The sequence below is a fragment of the Zingiber officinale genome, chromosome 5A (assembly GCF_018446385.1).
Source record: "Zingiber officinale cultivar Zhangliang chromosome 5A, Zo_v1.1, whole genome shotgun sequence".
Lineage (NCBI taxonomy): Eukaryota > Viridiplantae > Streptophyta > Magnoliopsida > Zingiberales > Zingiberaceae > Zingiber > Zingiber officinale.
The window spans coordinates 147426002-147444030 of NC_055994.1; the positions used below are offsets into that span (position 1 = coordinate 147426002).

At 37.4% G+C, this 18029-nt stretch overlaps 3 protein-coding genes across 5 annotated transcripts; 1 reads left to right on the forward strand and 2 right to left on the reverse strand.

Moving 5' to 3' along the window:
* The first annotated feature begins 1476 nt into the window (after positions 1 to 1476).
* LOC121982338 (protein REDUCED WALL ACETYLATION 3-like) lies at positions 1477 to 7674 on the forward strand. The gene is made up of 16 exons (XM_042535356.1): positions 1477 to 1810; positions 2484 to 2575; positions 3333 to 3467; positions 3556 to 3612; positions 3701 to 3773; positions 4584 to 4742; positions 5363 to 5512; positions 5610 to 5865; positions 5955 to 6076; positions 6179 to 6265; positions 6351 to 6439; positions 6525 to 6587; positions 6669 to 6725; positions 6974 to 7070; positions 7143 to 7310; positions 7383 to 7674. The coding sequence occupies exons 1-15, from the start codon at positions 1778 to 1780 to the stop codon at positions 7305 to 7307; spliced, it is 1635 nt and encodes a 544-aa protein (XP_042391290.1). The 5' UTR covers positions 1477 to 1777; the 3' UTR covers positions 7308 to 7310; positions 7383 to 7674.
* A 167-nt stretch (positions 7675 to 7841) lies between these two features.
* Positions 7842 to 12624, reverse strand: LOC121982336 (auxilin-like protein 1). 3 transcript variants are annotated; one of them, XM_042535353.1, is made up of 9 exons: positions 12465 to 12624; positions 11916 to 12314; positions 9250 to 11656; positions 9112 to 9181; positions 8920 to 8987; positions 8777 to 8842; positions 8614 to 8703; positions 8341 to 8517; positions 7842 to 8127 (listed from the first exon to the last, which is right to left on the reverse strand). In XM_042535353.1, exons 2-9 carry the CDS (start codon positions 12248 to 12250, stop codon positions 8092 to 8094), a joined length of 3249 nt encoding a protein of 1082 aa, XP_042391287.1. In that variant the 5' UTR covers positions 12251 to 12314; positions 12465 to 12624; the 3' UTR covers positions 7842 to 8091. The 3 variants fall into 3 exon arrangements, with proteins under 3 accessions (XP_042391287.1, XP_042391285.1, XP_042391286.1); XM_042535351.1 differs by having other exon boundaries at positions 8920 to 8990; XM_042535352.1 differs by lacking the exon at positions 12465 to 12624 and having other exon boundaries at positions 8920 to 8990; positions 11916 to 12323.
* A 1271-nt stretch (positions 12625 to 13895) lies between these two features.
* LOC121982339 (ras-related protein RABA1f-like) lies at positions 13896 to 18029 on the reverse strand. Its single transcript, XM_042535357.1, has 2 exons — positions 17596 to 18029; positions 13896 to 14409 (listed from the first exon to the last, which is right to left on the reverse strand). Exons 1-2 carry the CDS (start codon positions 17811 to 17813, stop codon positions 13983 to 13985), a joined length of 645 nt encoding a protein of 214 aa, XP_042391291.1. The 5' UTR covers positions 17814 to 18029; the 3' UTR covers positions 13896 to 13982.

The following is an 18029-nucleotide window of genomic DNA, read 5'->3' on the forward strand; positions in this document are numbered from 1 at the left end:
ATCAAAATCAAGCTCATAAAAAAAATCAAGTCAAGTTTTAACATTCATTTTAACAGTTTGATTTGTTTTATATTCAATTCGATTATTTTATCAAACAAGCTTTAACACTATAAAACTTAGTTCAATTTGACTTGATTCACGCCCTAAACAAATCAAATAAATTTTAAGTCAAATGATATATCTTATTAGAGTAAAAAAGGCATTTTAAGTTTTATTAATGTCAACAAGTTCCAACGTTTTATTTTGCTATAAAATATCTCTAGATAAGAGAAATTTTATGGAGAATTTTAGAAAAGAGAGGTGTTAGCTTAACATATATTAAACTAATTAAGGATATGTATGAGGATGTAACGATCAGAGTAAAGACTTCAGGTGGAGTAACTGAAGCATTTCCAATAAAGATAGGGTTACATCAAGGATCGACTCTAAGTCCCTATCTTTTTTCATTAATTATGGATGAACTCACTGCACACATTCAAGACACAGTACCGTAGTGCATGTTGTTTGCAGATGATATTATTTTGGTAGATGAGACACGTGAAGGAGTAAATGCTAAGCTAGAATCTTGGAGGGAAACACTAGAAGAGAAAGGTTTTAAGCTTAGTAGATTAAAGACGGAATATATGGAATTTAAATTTAGCAATATTAGAAGTAATGAAACAATTGTTAAGATAGGAGAGGACGAGTTGCCTGGAACCGAGAGATTTAAATATTTAGGATCATTTTTACAAAATGATGGAGGGATTGAGAGAGATGTCTTACATAGAATACAAACAGGATGGGTGAAATGGAGGGGAGCGTCGAGTGTTTTATGTGACCGTAAAGTACCTCTTAAACTTAAAGGTAAGTTCTACAAAACCGCAGTTAGACCAGCTATGTTATATGGAGCTGAATGTTGGGCTATGACTCGAGCACATGAGCAGAAGATGAGAGTTGCAGAGATGAGGATGTTAAGGTGGATGTGTGGACATACGAGGATAGACAAAATAAGAAATGAGAGTATTAGAGAGAAAGTAGGAGTTGCATCTATTGAGGAAAAACTTAGAGAGACACGTTTAAGATAGTACGAACATGTACTTAGACGACCAATAAATGCTCCAGTCAGGCGATGTGAAACTATGATAAACATGCATATAAAACGAGGAAGAGGAAGACCAAAAAAGACTTGGTTAGCAATAATAAAACAAGATAAAATTTATTTAAATATAGATGATGATATAATAGGAGATAGAGCTCAATGACGTAAAAGGATTCATACAGCCGACCCCACCTAGTGGGAAAAGGCTTGGTTGTTGTTGTTGTTGTTGTTGTTGTTGTAGATAAGATGAAGAGTATTTTGACAAAAAATTGGAAGGTTTAGGGGGCATTTTGAAATTACGAAAGTTTCGAAAGAAATTTTACAAAAGTTGTTAAAATTTTAAAAAATAATGAATTATTATTATTATTATTATTATTATTATGACGGAGAAGGGAAGGAAGCAGTCTTCTTGCTTCCCCTTCCCTTTCACCAACCGCTCCCTCCGACTTCGATATTGAGACAGCAACTTCTCTCCGTCCTTCCCACCATTATACTCCTTCCTCCTCCTCCTCTTACTCCTCTTACTTTGCTCATCCGCGGCTTCAAAATTCCGATCTTACTTTCTCTGGTGGTTGGATCGTTGGTATGCGATAGATCTCCCCCTCCCACCCTTTCACCTCATTCTTCTTCGACCGTGTTTGGATTTGATCAGGATACATTGGCTCAGATCTCCTTTCAGTCTCCTGGACTCCGCAGAGAATGGCGGTCTCCGGTCCGGTGACCCCTGGTCAGGTGCGCGGAATCATTGTGATTCTGGATCCCTTTTTGGTTTTCTGTTTCTCTTGGGTGAAATTTTGATTGACACACTTAATATTTTGTGCGCATGTTGTTAGATCCAGATCCTCTTTCATCTTTCATCTTTCATCTTTCTTTTTTTTCTTTTTTTTTTGGTATGAGAAGTTCTATGACAATTCGTGGTGTTGACTGTCAATAAAAGTTCTTTCTTTTTGAGTTACGTTTCTCTCAGATAATGTTGAACTTGTGTGGGAATCATGTGCTTCACTATCATTCTAACTTATCAAACTTTTCAAAGTTATAGCCTTTGCGTTTAGAGTTCAAATAGATGGAAGCTTGAGATAACGAACTGCAGCTTGCATTTTGTTTTTAATGTTACTGGGAATTTTCTCCCTGGTCCATATTGGTAAATGCACAAGATCCATTTTGATGCAGTTCAAGTTTGTTGTTAAATCAGATAATTGACCAAACTAACCATATGCATCTGTTCTCTGGATGTGGTTGTAGAGAAACATAGTCCTCATGTGACATTCGGAAATGAAACTTTTCATCTAACTATCCCATGATACCTGAGCTTACCCAGAAAATGCTAGTACAGATATATTTAGTTACAATTTTTGCATGTTTACCCTAAATAATATAAGGATTTATTTTTGACTTTATATTGCAGGTGTCATTTTTGCTTGGCTTTTTGCCTGTTTTTATTGCATGGTTATATTCAGAAGTTTTGGAGTACAGAAAGTCTTCATCTCTAACAAAAGTGTAAGTATTTTATCTGAAATAGATAATTTATCTAAAAATTTGTTTAAACACATAGGTTAAGACATGAAAGCCATGATTGATTAAATGCCCTATTGAATCAACTATTTACCTAGGCTGCTTCTTGGTTATTCATAATTTCTCTTTCAAGATCATTCATCTCTTAAATCATGCACTTATTTGAGTGGAGTTAAAAAAAAGGGAAAAAGTTAGCTACTTTTGACATCTTTATTAACTAGGTTTGGCCATGTAAGAAGAAATTCAGACATTCTCAGATACTTGGACTATTGTTGTTTGAGAATGCTAATTGCAGAAAGCAATGAAACTTTGTATGTGAAAGGCACAAATAAACTTTTCACAATTGATAACTTGGTTTGCTTTACCTATGGAGGATCACATATATTCAGTAAACAAGTCAAATTCTGTATCGAGCATGTAACATGTAGTCTTAATGTGGCATAGAATTATTTTGTGTACCCATTTCTTGATTCTTCAAAGATTTCCTATTGGACCATAACACTTCAGAATATCTGTGATGGATTGAACTCATTTAAGCTCAAATCCTTTTTTAAAAATTTATTTCTTTATATTCATTAGATTACTTGGATCCTTCCCCGGGACCCCGCATAGCGGGAGCTTCGTGCAGTGGGCTACCTCTTTTTTTTTAATTCATTAGATTACTTGCAACTTCCAATTCGTATACATGAATCATCAGTGTTTAAAGTCATGCACTCAAATCAGTTTGTCTTCTGTTGTCCAGTCATTCAGATGTGAATCTGGTTGAACTGGATAAAGAAACTGTAAAGGATGATGATCGGGTTGGTTTGCTTGAGGGAGGCCTGCCAAGATCTTCATCAAGAGGGTCTAGTTCATCAGCCCGAACAAACTTAATCAGGTTAGTTAAAGATTCCATGTGATATAGGTTAGATGAGTCTTCCATATGTTCCATGGTTCCATTGATTTTGGCATTGGATATTTTCTAGGTTTATATCACTGGATGAATCTTTCTTGCTTGAACATCGAAAATTGCTGAGAGCCATGTGAGTTCTTGTGATATGATATACATATATTTTATATGTTTAGGTAGTATGAGCATCAACTCCTGATTATGTTGCCAAAATAATGCAGGGCAGAATTTGGAACGATTCTTGTATACTTCTATGTTTGTGATCGAACCAATATATTTTCACAAACTACCAAGGTTCTTTTCTTCTACTTTGTTATGACTATGGTGTATGGCTGTAACAGATTGGTGATCTAAAAATCTCTGTTTTTTCCCTCTCTATAGAATGCCAAGGAACTTAATGAAAGTCAAATTTTGTGTAACTTATAAACATAAAGATTACTCATGTGATTGAACTTCTCTGCATAATTTCCTTCATAACATAATGAAATAGTCAAATGTTATCCTGTAGTCAAACCAGATCTATACCATGTTTCCTAGGTATCTTCAGAAGAAACAATTAGACACACATTCTTGAATGCTTTTGTAGTTAATTCAAGAGCATAAAACTGTGGATTGTGCTTGTGTCTGATGCCCATGTTTGTTGATTATATTTTAAGTAAGAATGATTTGTTCATACGTACACTAAATAGTAGGTCTTTTGTTGGATGTTTCTTTGCGTTGTTTTCATTTGAAAGGAAAATTAATAAAACATCAACTCACTCATAATTTGATTGTAAAAATAATCAAGACGAACATGACATGATAATGTTGTAAAAAATACTTAACTTTTAAGTATCGTCTACTAATTCTGGTTGAGCTTTTATAGAACGACTCGCTTCTACCAGTGTGTGCTCTTGTCTTATTAGTTTTTATGTTTTTAAGTCATGCCCCCCTATTATTATGTATTAAAATCTGTACATTCTCCTCTGGCTATAGCTTTAGCATGTGACACTTTATGAACCATCATTACTGATTTGCATTTTGTGAATAAATTTATGTTTCTAATCTCTCTCGTTAATTTTTGCCCTTTTTGATCTTTTCCTGATCCATTACTTAATTTTTCAGAGTTACAGCCGAGACCTATTTCTTTTCCTGTATATTCTTCTTTTTATAGCTTCCACCTTGACGTCTCTAAAGAAGCACCATGACAAATCAGCTTTCACAGGAAAATCAATACTTTTCCTTAATCGTCATCAAACTGAAGAATGGAAAGGATGGATGCAGGTTGGTGTCTTTTGACCTTTCTCGTCATAATATCGTCCCTCACATTACCAACTCTGTTGTAAATTGCACACCATATTCACTTTTAGTTGATAATCATGAATAGGATGCCCTAAGCTGGTATGACCTTGAATGTGAACAAGAACTGATTGTAATATAGTGTTTGTAGTTAGCTAGGCACTGTACTTCTTACACTAACGAGTAAAATTTCAACAGAAGTTAACTAACAAAATTTGTTGCAAACAGAATTTATATAGATTTGTTTGAGGAAGATGGACTGATTCCTTTGTATTGCAGAAGTTTAGCTTGTATGAAAGAAAGAATGTCTATACATTGACTAAGAAACACACTGTTGGTAGTTTACCATTTCCATTATAGTTTTGCCTACTCTAAGTACTTTTAAATCTTCATCTTTCGTTATTTCTCATGGCGATTCTAAATTTGAAGATTGTGCATACCTAAATTCTTAGTTGCAACCAGTGATGAACACAATGTATCTGGCAATGTCAACAATTCATCTTGCTGACTTTGTATGCACCACAAAGTTTTACTGTTCCAAATTGGCAAAGCACTATTTTCATTATTGTGTCCTTGATAAGAAAATTTTATGTGCTCTTTATCAGGTTTTATTCTTAATGTACCACTATTTTGCTGCCACTGAGATATACAATGCAATACGAATATTCATTGCTGCTTACGTGTGGATGACTGGCTTTGGGAACTTCTCTTACTATTATGTACGGAAGGATTTTAGCCTTGCTCGGTTTACTCAGGTGCCTAGAGGATCTCTTGATAAGTTATCACTTGATTTTATCTGGATAATATTCTGTTAGTAACCTAGAAGCTTAAATGTTCTCCATTGTGATGCAGATGATGTGGCGGCTAAATTTCTTTGTGGCCTTTTGTTGCATTGTCCTGAACAACGATTTCACCCTATATTATATCTGCCCCATGCATACGCTTTTTACCGTCATGGTGTATGGAGCACTCAGTATCTTTAACAAGTATAATGAGATTGGACCTGTAATGGCCATCAAGATTATTTGTTGTTTTCTTGTAGTGATCTTAGTCTGGGAAGTACCTGGGGTATTTGATATCCTCTGGACTCCTTTTACATTCCTGATAGGTTAGTAAATTGTAGATGCATTAGCTACCTTATGCCGCTCAATCTTTCAAAGCTCAATCTATCAATGTTTCTAAAGGTTTCTACTGCAGGATACAAGGATCCAGAGCCTTCCAAGTCAAATCTACCACTCTTACATGAGTGGCACTTTAGATCTGGCCTTGATCGCTACATTTGGATTATCGGGATGATATATGCATATTACCACCCTACTGTAAGTTTTGCTGTCGTAATCTGTTGTGACCTTGTTGATACTCAATGTAATCTACTTGGTTCATACTTATTTTGGCTGCTTATTTTTTCTTCTACATTTTAGGTTGAAAGATGGATGGAGAAGCTTGAAGAATCTGATAATAAGAGGAAACTCTATGTCAAAACAAGCATAGTTTCAGTTTCCTTATTGGTGAGTCATGATAATATGCTTCGATATTCCTGAGCGTACCTTGTGGTATATGACATTGAGATACAAGGGTACTTACCATCTGCAGGTTGGTTATTTGTGGTATGAATACATCTACAAGCTAGACAAAATTTCCTACAACAAGTTTCATCCATACACATCTTGGATCCCAATTACGTGCGTATAGCAGTTTCAGTCAAACTTTATTCGCTAAACTGGTGTCATTCAAACAGATTGTAAAATTATCTTGTGTTAACTGTAGTGTTTACATCTGCCTACGGAATTTTACCCAGCAGCTTCGCAGTTCCTCACTCACTCTCTTTGCGTGAGTTACATTTACTTTGGACCTTCTCTACAGAAATGTTTTTTTCAGTGAATTTCAGTTTTTTGTTCTTCCATTTGGCAGATGGCTCGGCAAGATCACACTAGAGACCTACATTTCTCAGATCCATATTTGGCTAAGGTATCGGTAGGATTAATGTCGCTTCTTTTTTACATATTACTTCATCTTGTATGATCTTTTTACACTCATGCTTAGTTTGCCAATTCACTATTTTCTGGAGAAACCTTACAAACTCATGACACTTTGGGTTTCTTAAACCTGACATGAACTTTTGTTAAATACTAATATGTAGCTAAGGACATGTCCTTCGTACTAAGTTTTGTTTCCTGCTCGTAATGCACTTAACATCCGTCATTCATTTTCTACAGGTCAAACATGCCAAATGGCCAGCCGAAATGGCTTCTTTGTTTCATTCCCAATTACCCTTTGCTTAACTTCCTGCTCACTACAGCGATCTATCTCTTTGTAAGTCACACTTCAACTAATCTGAATGCCACATGCTTTTCCAATTCAAACACTCACACACTATTCTCGCAGATATCCTACAGAATATTCGACCTGACGAATCTATTGAGGACAATATTCATCCCAAGTAAAGACAACAAGCGCCTTTTTCAGAACTTCATTTCCGGAGCAACCATCTGTGTCTCGTTGTACTGCATCTCATGGGTTCTTCTTCACATTCCTGGAGTATCAGTTTGACAGGTAACATTTAGATATGGATTTGCTCACGCAGAACTTCTGGATGCTGATCATCCAACCAAATCTCTGTTACAGGGTGAGCAATTTTCAGTTAGTAATGAAAATGAGGATGTTTTTTGTCAGTCCGTCTGCGAGAAGCTGGTCCCAAACGCTGCTGTCAGCATTCATGGATTTGATTAAACAACTGGTTTTGATTCAGTTATCGAAAAGAACAAGAGACGACCAAAAGAAAAATCTAAGGATTTTGTATATTTGTCGGGGAATATGGAACATTCGTTGCTTACAATATGATCCTTCTTTAAACAATATCCTAAACATCATTATTTCATTCATTGTATCATATGCCAAAGCTCCTTTTCTTTTCTGATGGGAAACTTCTGTTCGGATGGGAAACTTCTGTGGTATCGAACTGATCGCCCTAGATTCGATGTTACATCAAGGAGCCAGCCCATCTCTGATCTCAAACCGGATCTATATATATATATATATATATATTATGTTTCTTAGGTAGGATCATTAATCCTGCACATTAAATTTACAACAACAAAGGCAGAGCCAATTTCTCAACTTGTTTGAGAATAACATTACAAAAGGAAGGAGCTTGAAACTCTAGTGAAGAATTTCTTTGAGAATTACTACAGATTTTACATTGAATACATTGCTAGAAAAATGTTCACAGAGACATCACAAATCTGATATTCTCTTTCTAAATGTACCATTCTTCCTTTCGCGACATTCCCACTGAAAGATTGAAAGCAAATTTGTACCTTTTTCATTTCTGTCACTACCTTTCTTCTGAGTTGAATCTGTTCCAAGCTTCCTGTGTCAAGATAATGATGGTGGTGAATTTTGGCAGAGATTCTCACAAAGTCAAGATGAGAAGCATAAAAATGCATATGAATGCAGAAGATAATAATGATAGCAAGACCGATAAGATGATCCAAGGTTAACATCCACTTGTAGGCTAATAAATTCTTTTACCATAAGTCAACAATCAAGAACTGCTACTTGATCAAGCAAAATGAGAATTCACCTTAAGAAGATCGAACACTTTCTCACTGATGTACCTCTGCTGGATATTGGCACCCCGTTGCTGCAATTTATCAGGATGAACACAAAGAGTAGCCTTCCGGAAAGCTTTCTTCACTGCTGAGGCTGTAATAACTTCTGTCAATGGAATAGGTTGCCAACCGCTCTCGGGGGCGAGGATCTGCATGGAGAAAAATGTCAAGTGAATGAACTGAGGAGAATTTCTCAGGAAATAAAATGATCAGAGGACAACACGAATGGATTGAAGTTTACGCACATATTGTAGTGTCGATAGCAATGCACGCAAATTTCCTTCTTTTCCATTGGACCATCTCCTGAGATCAGCGTCCAGGGACTCTGCCATTTTCTGCAGCAATAATTTGATTGAGATTGGTCAAGAGAAAGTAGGATTAAACCTTTAAGCATGTTGTAAATATTACATCTCTTTCTGATTGCTCTCTTTGAGCAAGCACATCTCGCATGTTCTTTTCTGCAAGAGCTTTGGCCTGGAGAACACACAGTAATGTCATAAACAAGAAACCTCACAAAAACAAAACATGAGTGAAGCCCCAAGTGAACATACAGCACGTGCAGCTATTCGCTGATGTCTCTCCTGTCGAGCTTTACACCTTAAAACTGATTCACCTTCACCTGCTTCAGTTACACACCAGAATAGATAAAAAAAAAAAATGAAAAGAAAATAGCATCTCTAATGTTACAATTGGAAGACCATCAATAGGGGGCAGAAGAAAAACTTCACAAACTTTATAATTACCTTGATAATCTGAGTTTACCAGACATGTTTTTGAAGAACCAGTATTTCCAAATTGTGCATCATGTCCATCCTGAGTGCATGCTTCATTAGCATTCATTTATTTCAGAATTAGTTTATTATTTATTTATTTTCATCTACCTTATCGCCGTCCTGTAAATGCTCTTCTGCAATATCCATTCTAAATTTGTCCCTCGACATGGTATTATCTCTCTCAGAATCTTCTCTGGCATCTGCAGTAGCCCACTCATCTGTAGCACATTCGGTCGTTAATTTAGAATCTCTAGAGGCATTCTCTGTTAGTGTTTTTTCAGAACTTTCATAAGAAGCCTTCTTGACTTTACTTGAGCCAGTGGTGACCTTATCCACAGCAATCCTTTCAGCTCTCTCTGTAGCTTCAGCAAATGCTCTTTCTATGGCAATTCTGTCCTTTTTTCTTTCCCTCTCCCTCTCCTTTTGTTCTTCTACAAGCCTTGCTCTCTCTTTCTCTTCTTTTAGTTTCCTTTCCCTTTCTTTTGCTTCTACTAGTAATATCTCCTCTTGTAAATTTTTCTGGTTCCCATTTGCTTGTTCAGAGTCGTTACTTTCTTGCATCAACCTCGCTTGTTCTTTTTCTTCTTTCAAATTGACTTCCCTCTCTTTCTTTTCTTCCATTTCTGATCTTTCTTCGAATAACCCTACGCTGCGCATATCTTCCACTAATTTACTCTGCAGCAACACTATGTTCTCTTTTTCTTCTTGTAGTATTTCCTTTTCCTTTTCTTCTTCTGCCACTTCCTCTAGTTCCTTCTCCATTTGTTCTATTTCTTTGTCTTCGCTTTTCATTGATAACATAGACAAGTCTGATAAAGTAGTTGGATGGCCAAGCAAATCAGTGTTAAGAGCGTCTGCGGTATCATTAAGAGGCACTGCACTAACCTCTGGAACTACATTGGCAGACATATATTTATCCATAAAGTAAGGTTCAACTTGAATTTCGATAGTATCTTCGATTCCAATATTCCAGAGATGTCTTCCGTCCATTTTATGACCTTCAAACTTTTCAAGATTGCATGACTGCACGAGTTCATTTTGAGCTTGTTTTGTTGTATTTCCCTTGCAATCTTGTTCTTTGCATGTTGTTGCTCCAACTGCTGATCTATTATCCTTCGAATCTTCTTCGTCTGTATAAACTTCTCGATCTACCTTAGCTCTTAAATCACTTTCTACTGATACACTGTTCCTATTTAATTCTGTTGCCGACAACTGCTCACGCTTTCCGGCTGTTTTCTCCATTTCAACTTTTGATATGCATGATCGACAAGAAACTTGAATTTCTGCTTCATGAACAGCTGTTGCTGATTTCCATTTCTCCTCTTTGATCTCCTCTTCCACATTAATCTCGACAAAATCAGAAGAGTTTTCACCTCCACACGCATCTAGAGAGTCTAATTTGCTCTTACCTTGTTTATTACAAAGAACATAGTCAAGCACTGAATTGTCATTCACATTCCTTTCACTTCCTGAAAACAAATGAACCTTTTCACTGGCATATTGTACTTCAAACTTCTGAACCACTCCTTGCGTCGCAACTTCTTCGAGATCTATATCATGGGTTTCGAGGTTAGCATTTTCTTCACGAGCACAAGCCACCGGAGCTACAATATCTTTTTTCAATTTCCAATTGCTTTCAATTTCATAGGATAATGTATCCTGCATGCTCTTATTTTGTTCGACTTCAGAGATCATCGTCGCCAGTTTTGCTCTCTTCATTGAAACCTCCTCCTCCTCAGAGACTTCTTCAGCCATTTCAAAATTTTCAGTATTTACCAATTCGTGGTATTCTTTATTGATCTTCCATTTCTCTGATTTATCTGCTGATTTACTTAGCCAAGATGATTTCAAGTCACTCCTCTCCATCAACTCTTTTGTACCTTTTAGTTTAGCTTGAGCTAGTTCCATTGCTTCTTGAATAACTGCAGTAGATGAACTAACATCAACCTTCACATCAAGGAAACTACGAGAATTCCCCTTCTCGACCTCTTCATCCACACGAAGACCTTCTCCATCCAAACTAGCTTTGAGATTTGAAAATATTCTTGCTTTAGGATATCCCTCTTTCTCAACTAACCTCGGAGGCGGCCTCGATGGTGGTGGCATTCGTAATGGTTGTGTTCTAAGACTGATGTCACAAACGGTCAAATACGCTTTGCGAGAGGAAGATGCATCACCACTCGATATGGAACCTCCGGAAGAGCATGAGTTACAATTGTCTGTTCCCGAGTGATTTTCTGAACTTCTTAAATGCTTGCTCGAAACTGAGACTGGAATTTTCTTCTGTTGTTCCCCAGTTTCTGTCTGTACTGTTCCATTCCTTTGTCCTTCTTTCTTTCGGTTCGTAGTCTTCTTATTCGACAAATTGAACTCTGTGGCAGCATATCCTGAACGGTTGAATTCTGATGGCAGAGGATCACAATGTCTAGATGCCATTAGGCCTCCATTCGAATGCCTCGGCGAGAAAAGTTCTCCCGTAGCCTGCCGGTCGTTGGCTGCTTCCCCTTTAGTCCTTCTGATGAATGCACGCAAACGCCATTAGTTAGTTCCTACAACTTTGACACTTACAGATGCAGCAAAAGTCAAACTACACAGATAGAAATAGTCAGCCGATGTTCTTCGACTTCAAAGAGACTAAACAATAAAAGTAAACTCTTTAGTAATCTACGAATTCAACAAATGCTGATAACTAGATATTTCATCATGAGAAGTTTGCATCAAATCTCTCGCGATCAATTAAGTTTGAAGTGGCAAATTTCCATGAGTTCTACTACCTTCCATCTGAAGAAGATGGATCCTCCCTCGTCGGCGCCACCGCGACCAACTCCTCGAACGGCGTAGCAAACTTTCCGAAATCCACGCCTCCAAACACCTCAGAGTAGTCAAAGCCCCCGGAGCCCGGATCAGCAACCCGGCAGCTCAGGGCTGGGGGAAGGTCGAGGAAGGGGATGGAGCAGGCACCAGCGACATCGCCGAATATCTCGGCGTAGTCTTCCAGCCGGGTAGAGTACCTCGGCGTACCTCGGTTGACGTCGGCGTAGGTGTTGCAAGCGATCTTCTTGGACAGCAGCTCGCCGCCGCCGCCTCCTCGTCGTTGAGGTTCGTCCATCGAGGCGCAGAGGAAGGAGGGTGTCTGGATTTAGGGCTTGATTGGAGCTTCGTCCTCTCTCATTCTGCTTCCAAAGCGAAAGAATTAGGGCTCTATTGCAGCTTTGTTCTCTCACATTCTGCTTTAAAAGTTCACATTTTTCGAACGGGAGAGGCGAGAAAAAAGCGAAATAAGGAGAAGAAAGCAAGATCGAGAAAGGGAAAGAAGATGTCACTTCTTGCTGCAGTATGCAGAGAGCAATGGCGATGATCCAGCTCCTCCTCGAGTGAGCGAGCGAGCCAAGGAAAGTGCGAGGCGATCAACCGGCGAGAAGAGTGGCCAGTGGCCAGTGACCAGTGGTCAGTGATCAGCTGAGCGTAACAGAAAAGAGCCAGCTTTGGATGGCTTTGACTTTTTATGCTTTTGAGAGTGAGAGAAGAAAGATCCGAAGAATATGAGACGTGGCAGTGTGGCAGTCACGTCCCAATTAAAATTTTAATATTTAATTTTTTAAAATAACTAATTAATTTATAACCTACATAATAATTTTGGACTGTTTACTCAAGTTGAGATTAAATTGTGATAAAAAAATGAATACGTTCGTCCCAAATTCCCTGTCAACCCGTCCCAAGGACAATACGAATGAGGTAAATCATGGGCGGCTACTAGCCTTTAGAATAGTGATTAACACGGGAGGCATTTACCTCTACTTTGCCGAGATTCGAACCCTATATCTCATTGTGACAACATCTCATGCGCTAGCCACTAAACCCATCCGAGGAGACCAAGTTGGGACTAAATGAATTTGTGTTGGGTGGATATATCCCGTCAAATAATTTAAGTAGATTAGATTAGAATTTTATCAATCCAAGTTCATCGCGGATTGACCTGTCTAGTCCCGTGACTCGCTCGAGTTGGTCCGTGACGAGTTTGGATTGACTAAACACATATAAACTAAGTTTTATGTCAATTTATTATCTTTATTGGTTATAATTTTGAAATAAAAATAGTACTTTTCATCCACATAAGTATTTGTTTATGTCCATTTATATTTAAAATACATGTTTATGAATATATTTAATTGATAAAACTTTTTCAAAGTAAAACGTTAAGATATGAAATATTTTTTTAATTTAAAAAATTTGGATGGATCCGCGGATTGGTCTACTAAACTCGTAACCCGCCTTAAATTGGATTGAATTGAAAATTTTTCAACGTCAAGTTGACGGATTGACCCATCCCGACCCACCAAATGATTGATCCATTATGGACCGATCTACCTGTCACAAATTGACCCGTTTAACAGCTCCAGTGGTCGAACATGTTAAACGCTCAAACAAACCAAGAAAAAAAACAGTTAAAAGAGAACAAAAAGATTGCGGACAAAATAATTGCCAAGAATCCCTTATTTTGGCTGATAAATATGGATTACTGACTATTTTTTTTTCAGATGTTAATAAAAAAAAAGATTAATATTTAAAAAAAATATTAATCGAATATATGGTGGGTAAACTTTTTACAAAATTATCAGAAAATATGCAAAAAAAAAAAAATGTGAATAAATTCGGGAAGAACAAAAAACTATGAGCACAAAAAAGTTTAAGTTTTTAAAATCATAAGATTGCTCCCAGCTATATAGAAGAATTTCTTTTTTGTTTGTACAAAAACAATCATTAGTACAACAACAGCATATGAAAGTAGTAAGTAGTAGTTCGGCCAATAAATTGAAAAGTGAAGAGGAGGCCACTATTTCTTAAGATGAACAACAACTGGCCTTCTTGATAGCTGATACATCATCACCAATGTTGATTGTTTGTCCCTTGGGTAATGCTGCCTGATCGTCCCTTGCTTCGAGTGCCTTCCTGCTTGTTACGTTGTGTATCTGAGTGAGCACTTCTGTGAAGGCAATATCAACATTTGTAGACTCAAGAGCCGATGTCTCCATGAAGAAAGTATTCTCATTTTCGGCGAAAGTCTTTGCGTCGTCGGTTGAAACTGCTCTAAGATGACGCAAGTCCGCTTTGTTGCCCACGAGCATAATCACAATGTTAGATTCAGTATGATCCCTGAGCTCTTTCAACCAACGCTCCACGTTCTCAAACGTTATGTGCCGAGTAACATCATACACCAAAAGTGCACCAACGGCTCCCCGATAATATGCACTTGTGATTGCTCGATACCTGATAGAGGTAAGGTAGGAAAAGAGAATCATAAATTGAAGAAATACAAAGTTTTTTATTATGAAAAGATACACAAGTTTAATTAACTACCAGATAGTAGCACCAAATAGTGAGAATAAACTTCGTTAAACTATGAAAAGATTTCTGTAGAAAAAAAAATACAAGATTGTATAGAAATACGTAAGGAGAGTGCAAAAGATTACTTCTATGTTATCATGCCATTCATGTAGCTGAACATTCCTAAGCAGTAGTCATTGCCCTCAATGGACATCTTTAACCATAAACATAGCAGTGATACAACCTCAATCGTATATATGATTGCATCAAAGAAACATAGGTCACATTATAGTGGTATAAAAAATTAGATGAATTAGCGAACTCATTAACCCAAAGCAAACTGTAACATAATTATAAGTGATCAGAAGATTACTAGTAGTATAGCCTGCATACAGTTTGTTGGGTGATTGTCAACATGACAATAATGCAAGATTTGTTCTGTTCACTTCAGTAGAAGATGAAGGAATTAAAACAAATTGTGATCCTTTGAACTTAAGAGTGGGCAGGGGACTAATATAAGTCAATTTTTAATTTTCTTTTAACCATGTGAAGCTATCACCTAATTTCTTTCTTTCTCTAATCATACTGTGATCCTTTGAACTTAAGAGTGGGCAGAGGACTAATATAAGTCAATTTTTAATTTTCTGTTAACCATGCGAAGGTATCACCTAATTTCTTTCTTTCTCTAATCATATTGTCTTCTTCACCTCTCTCTCTCTCTCTCTCTCTCATGACCAATATAAGTCACTTTTTGTCCCCACGGGCTGGCACAATTGGTACTTGTATGTGGTGTTGCTGCAATAGGTCATGCGTTGATTCCCAACGTATCCAAAATGTATCGCAGGTCACTTGACCCCATGCAAAGGGTCACTGTGTTGGGCGAAGCCCTTGTGATTTATCTCCCTTTCAGATCGCATGAGGCCGTCCTGGAGGGGCCCCCGAGTGAGGATTATCACCTTCTTGCCGTAATATAAGTCAATTTTTAATTTCCTTTTAACCATGCGTGGGGATCACCTATTTTCTTCTTTCTTTTTCTAATCATATTCTCTCTCTCTCTCTCTCTCTCTCTACCCTGCTCACTTATTTCACAAGAAGAAAACAGAGCTTATGTTGAATTTCAAGTATTAAGTTTCACAAATAAGATACAAAGACTTACTTTACATTTGGAATTCCACAAAAATAAAGATTTTATTGTCAAAAAGAGGTCTACAAAAAATTCTAGAAAACCGTCAACGTATACTGGCCTATTTGTCAAAGAAAAATGGAGCTCTTCTTTTTTTCCATCTTCTTTCTCATTCTATCTCCTCTTAAGATATATTGACCTGCTAGCAAGATTCTAGTTGGCATCGTTATTTAACATTGATGAACCAAAAACAAGTCAGACTAAGCACTCATAACGAACACGCTTTCTTAAAATGCAAGAGGAACGTAATTGATCGAAATAAAGGAAAGTTCACTGCTAAGCATTCATTATTCCTAGCATCGTGACTACATCCATAAAATCCAAATAATCCATATATGAGAACCTGACATGAAGAATCCAACTGAAAAAAATGAAGCTTCCCACTTGGTTAGTCATAATTCCTAGCATCAATGTGACAGAAACCTTCAAATCAAAATCAATATAACTAGATGCAAATAAACAGTCAAAGGAATTTACGGCATTTCCAGCCCACAAATACTACAATTTAAAGTGTTATAAATTAAGTTTGAAATATGTATGATTGTTCAGCATCAGTTCTCAAATTAATTTTGTAAAAATGGAAACTATGTCATACTCAACAACATGAGCAAATCTTCTGATATAATGTAAGAATGGTTCTCATACATTGCTAGGGGGAAAAATAAATAAATACCTAGAAACATTAGAATGAATGGAATGTTTCCTATATATAATAACTATCCGTTCATCTTATTCATTTGCTTTTTCTAACCCACCAATACAAGATTGATGTCCCATTAGGGTACCTGCACGAACGTTTTGTCTTCATTGAGCACATTGCTTCCATTTTATAGACCTGTATCTAATATGAAAAATTCTCAAATATGTTAATAAACACACTTGCTTATGATAAAAAGGCCAAAAGCCATGTCAGGTCACAATATTGGGAATTTACAAGTGAATGAATGCATTACAATAATCAGAGATATTTATGGAATGAAATTAACAAAAGGAAGATAGGAAAACAAAATGGAGAATATCTAGGTTAAACAGTCAAGCCTTGTTATGGCTTCCTAAGAGGAAAAATGAACAGACGTTAAACACAATTATAAATGATGAGACCATCTATCAAGGAAGATATAACTTACTATGACAGTTTTCAAAAGTTTATAAGCTTTGAAAAATAATGGAGAAATCCCCACGATTTGCATCCCATATCCTTCTATAGGTCGTTGAAGCAAATAATACATAAAGCTGTAATCCTAAAGTTGTCATTATAGTGATTCTCAATGGATATATGATTGAAAAATCTCCTACATTAGGGATCTGGTCCAGTTCATGACTAACGATCAGCAGATGTCTCTGTAGAAAACTGCTGCTGATATTTAGTTTATGAACACAACATAATAATTGAATCAGCATATGACCAACAATGATAAAACATAGAACCACATACACATGCATCAAAATCATTCAAGTCGACAAAGTCATATGGGACATTGATTACCCATCTGTCATGACTCATGAAGGTTAGAATATATCCAACTCGGAGAGGATAGGAACTGAAGAACTACTTCCCTCTAAAGGAAAGAGATGTTTTAACATCCAAAACAAGGATAGGTACGCCCTCCTACATGTTTAGTTGCGCATCATTATCATACTATACAACTGCGGCAGTCATAGGTGGCTTAACCTTCTTAACCATTCTGAAAAGAAGCAGATTCAAGAGAAAAAAAGTATTCGATTAGGCGATCCAATGTTGACAACAAGCTCAACAACATGAATTGCAATAAGGACTGATCTAGCAAAACCTAATTTTATTTACAATGGAAATAGCGTGCACAAGATTTCACGAGAAATCCAAGTCCTAGATCCGACCTGAAGCATTACCATCCCAAACCGACGAAAAATAACAGAGAAAACAGAGCGATCGGCGAAAAAATACTAGCTGGATTTAAAGATCGAACCTTTCTTGGCCCGCGGTGTCCCAAATCTGTGCCTTGATGACCTTATCCTCGACGCGGATGCTCCGGGTGGCGAACTCGACCCCGATAGTAGCCTTGGACTCGAGGCTGAACTCGTTGCGAGTGAATCGAGAGAGAAGGTTGGATTTCCCGACGCCGGAGTCCCCGATGAGCACCACCTTGAAGAGGTAGTCATAGTCGTCGTCCGACCTGTACTCCATTACGCGATCGCCACAGAAACAACCAGCGCCGCCGAAGAAGCCGATGAATTCTCCGGCCTGATTACTAGATCCAAGTTCTCTTTAGCGCGATTAGCGACCGGAGCTCCCGAGAGACCCGGGTCTGCGCCGCCTCGGCCTCGGAAACGAGTGGGAATGGGGGGAGTTTCGAAAGGAAACGTTTCTAGGCGGGCAGCGTAACGTGTCGTCTTCTTCCCT

Excerpts from the sequence above, each read along its gene's own strand:
- LOC121982338 (XM_042535356.1), top strand. The coding sequence starts at position 1,778 with ATGGCGGTCTCCGGTCCGGTGACCCCTGGTCAG. Across the intron at positions 5,866-5,954 it reads TCCTTTTACATTCCTGATAG|GATACAAGGATCCAGAGCCT; the intron begins GTTAGTAAATTG and ends TTTCTACTGCAG. Across the intron at positions 6,588-6,668 it reads TCCTCACTCACTCTCTTTGC|ATGGCTCGGCAAGATCACAC; the intron begins GTGAGTTACATT and ends TCCATTTGGCAG.
- LOC121982336 (XM_042535351.1), bottom strand. The coding sequence starts at position 12,250 with ATGGACGAACCTCAACGACGAGGAGGCGGCGGCGGCGAGCTGCTGTCC. Across the intron at positions 8,518-8,613 it reads TGCTATCGACACTACAATAT|ATCCTCGCCCCCGAGAGCGG; the intron begins GTGCGTAAACTT and ends TTCTCCATGCAG. Across the intron at positions 8,128-8,340 it reads AAGTGTTCGATCTTCTTAAG|GAAGCTTGGAACAGATTCAA; the intron begins GTGAATTCTCAT and ends ATCTTGACACAG.
- LOC121982339 (XM_042535357.1), bottom strand. The coding sequence starts at position 17,813 with ATGGAGTACAGGTCGGACGACGACTATGACTACCTCTTCAAGGTGGTG. Across the intron at positions 14,410-17,595 it reads GACACCGCGGGCCAAGAAAG|GTATCGAGCAATCACAAGTG; the intron begins GTTCGATCTTTA and ends TACCTCTATCAG.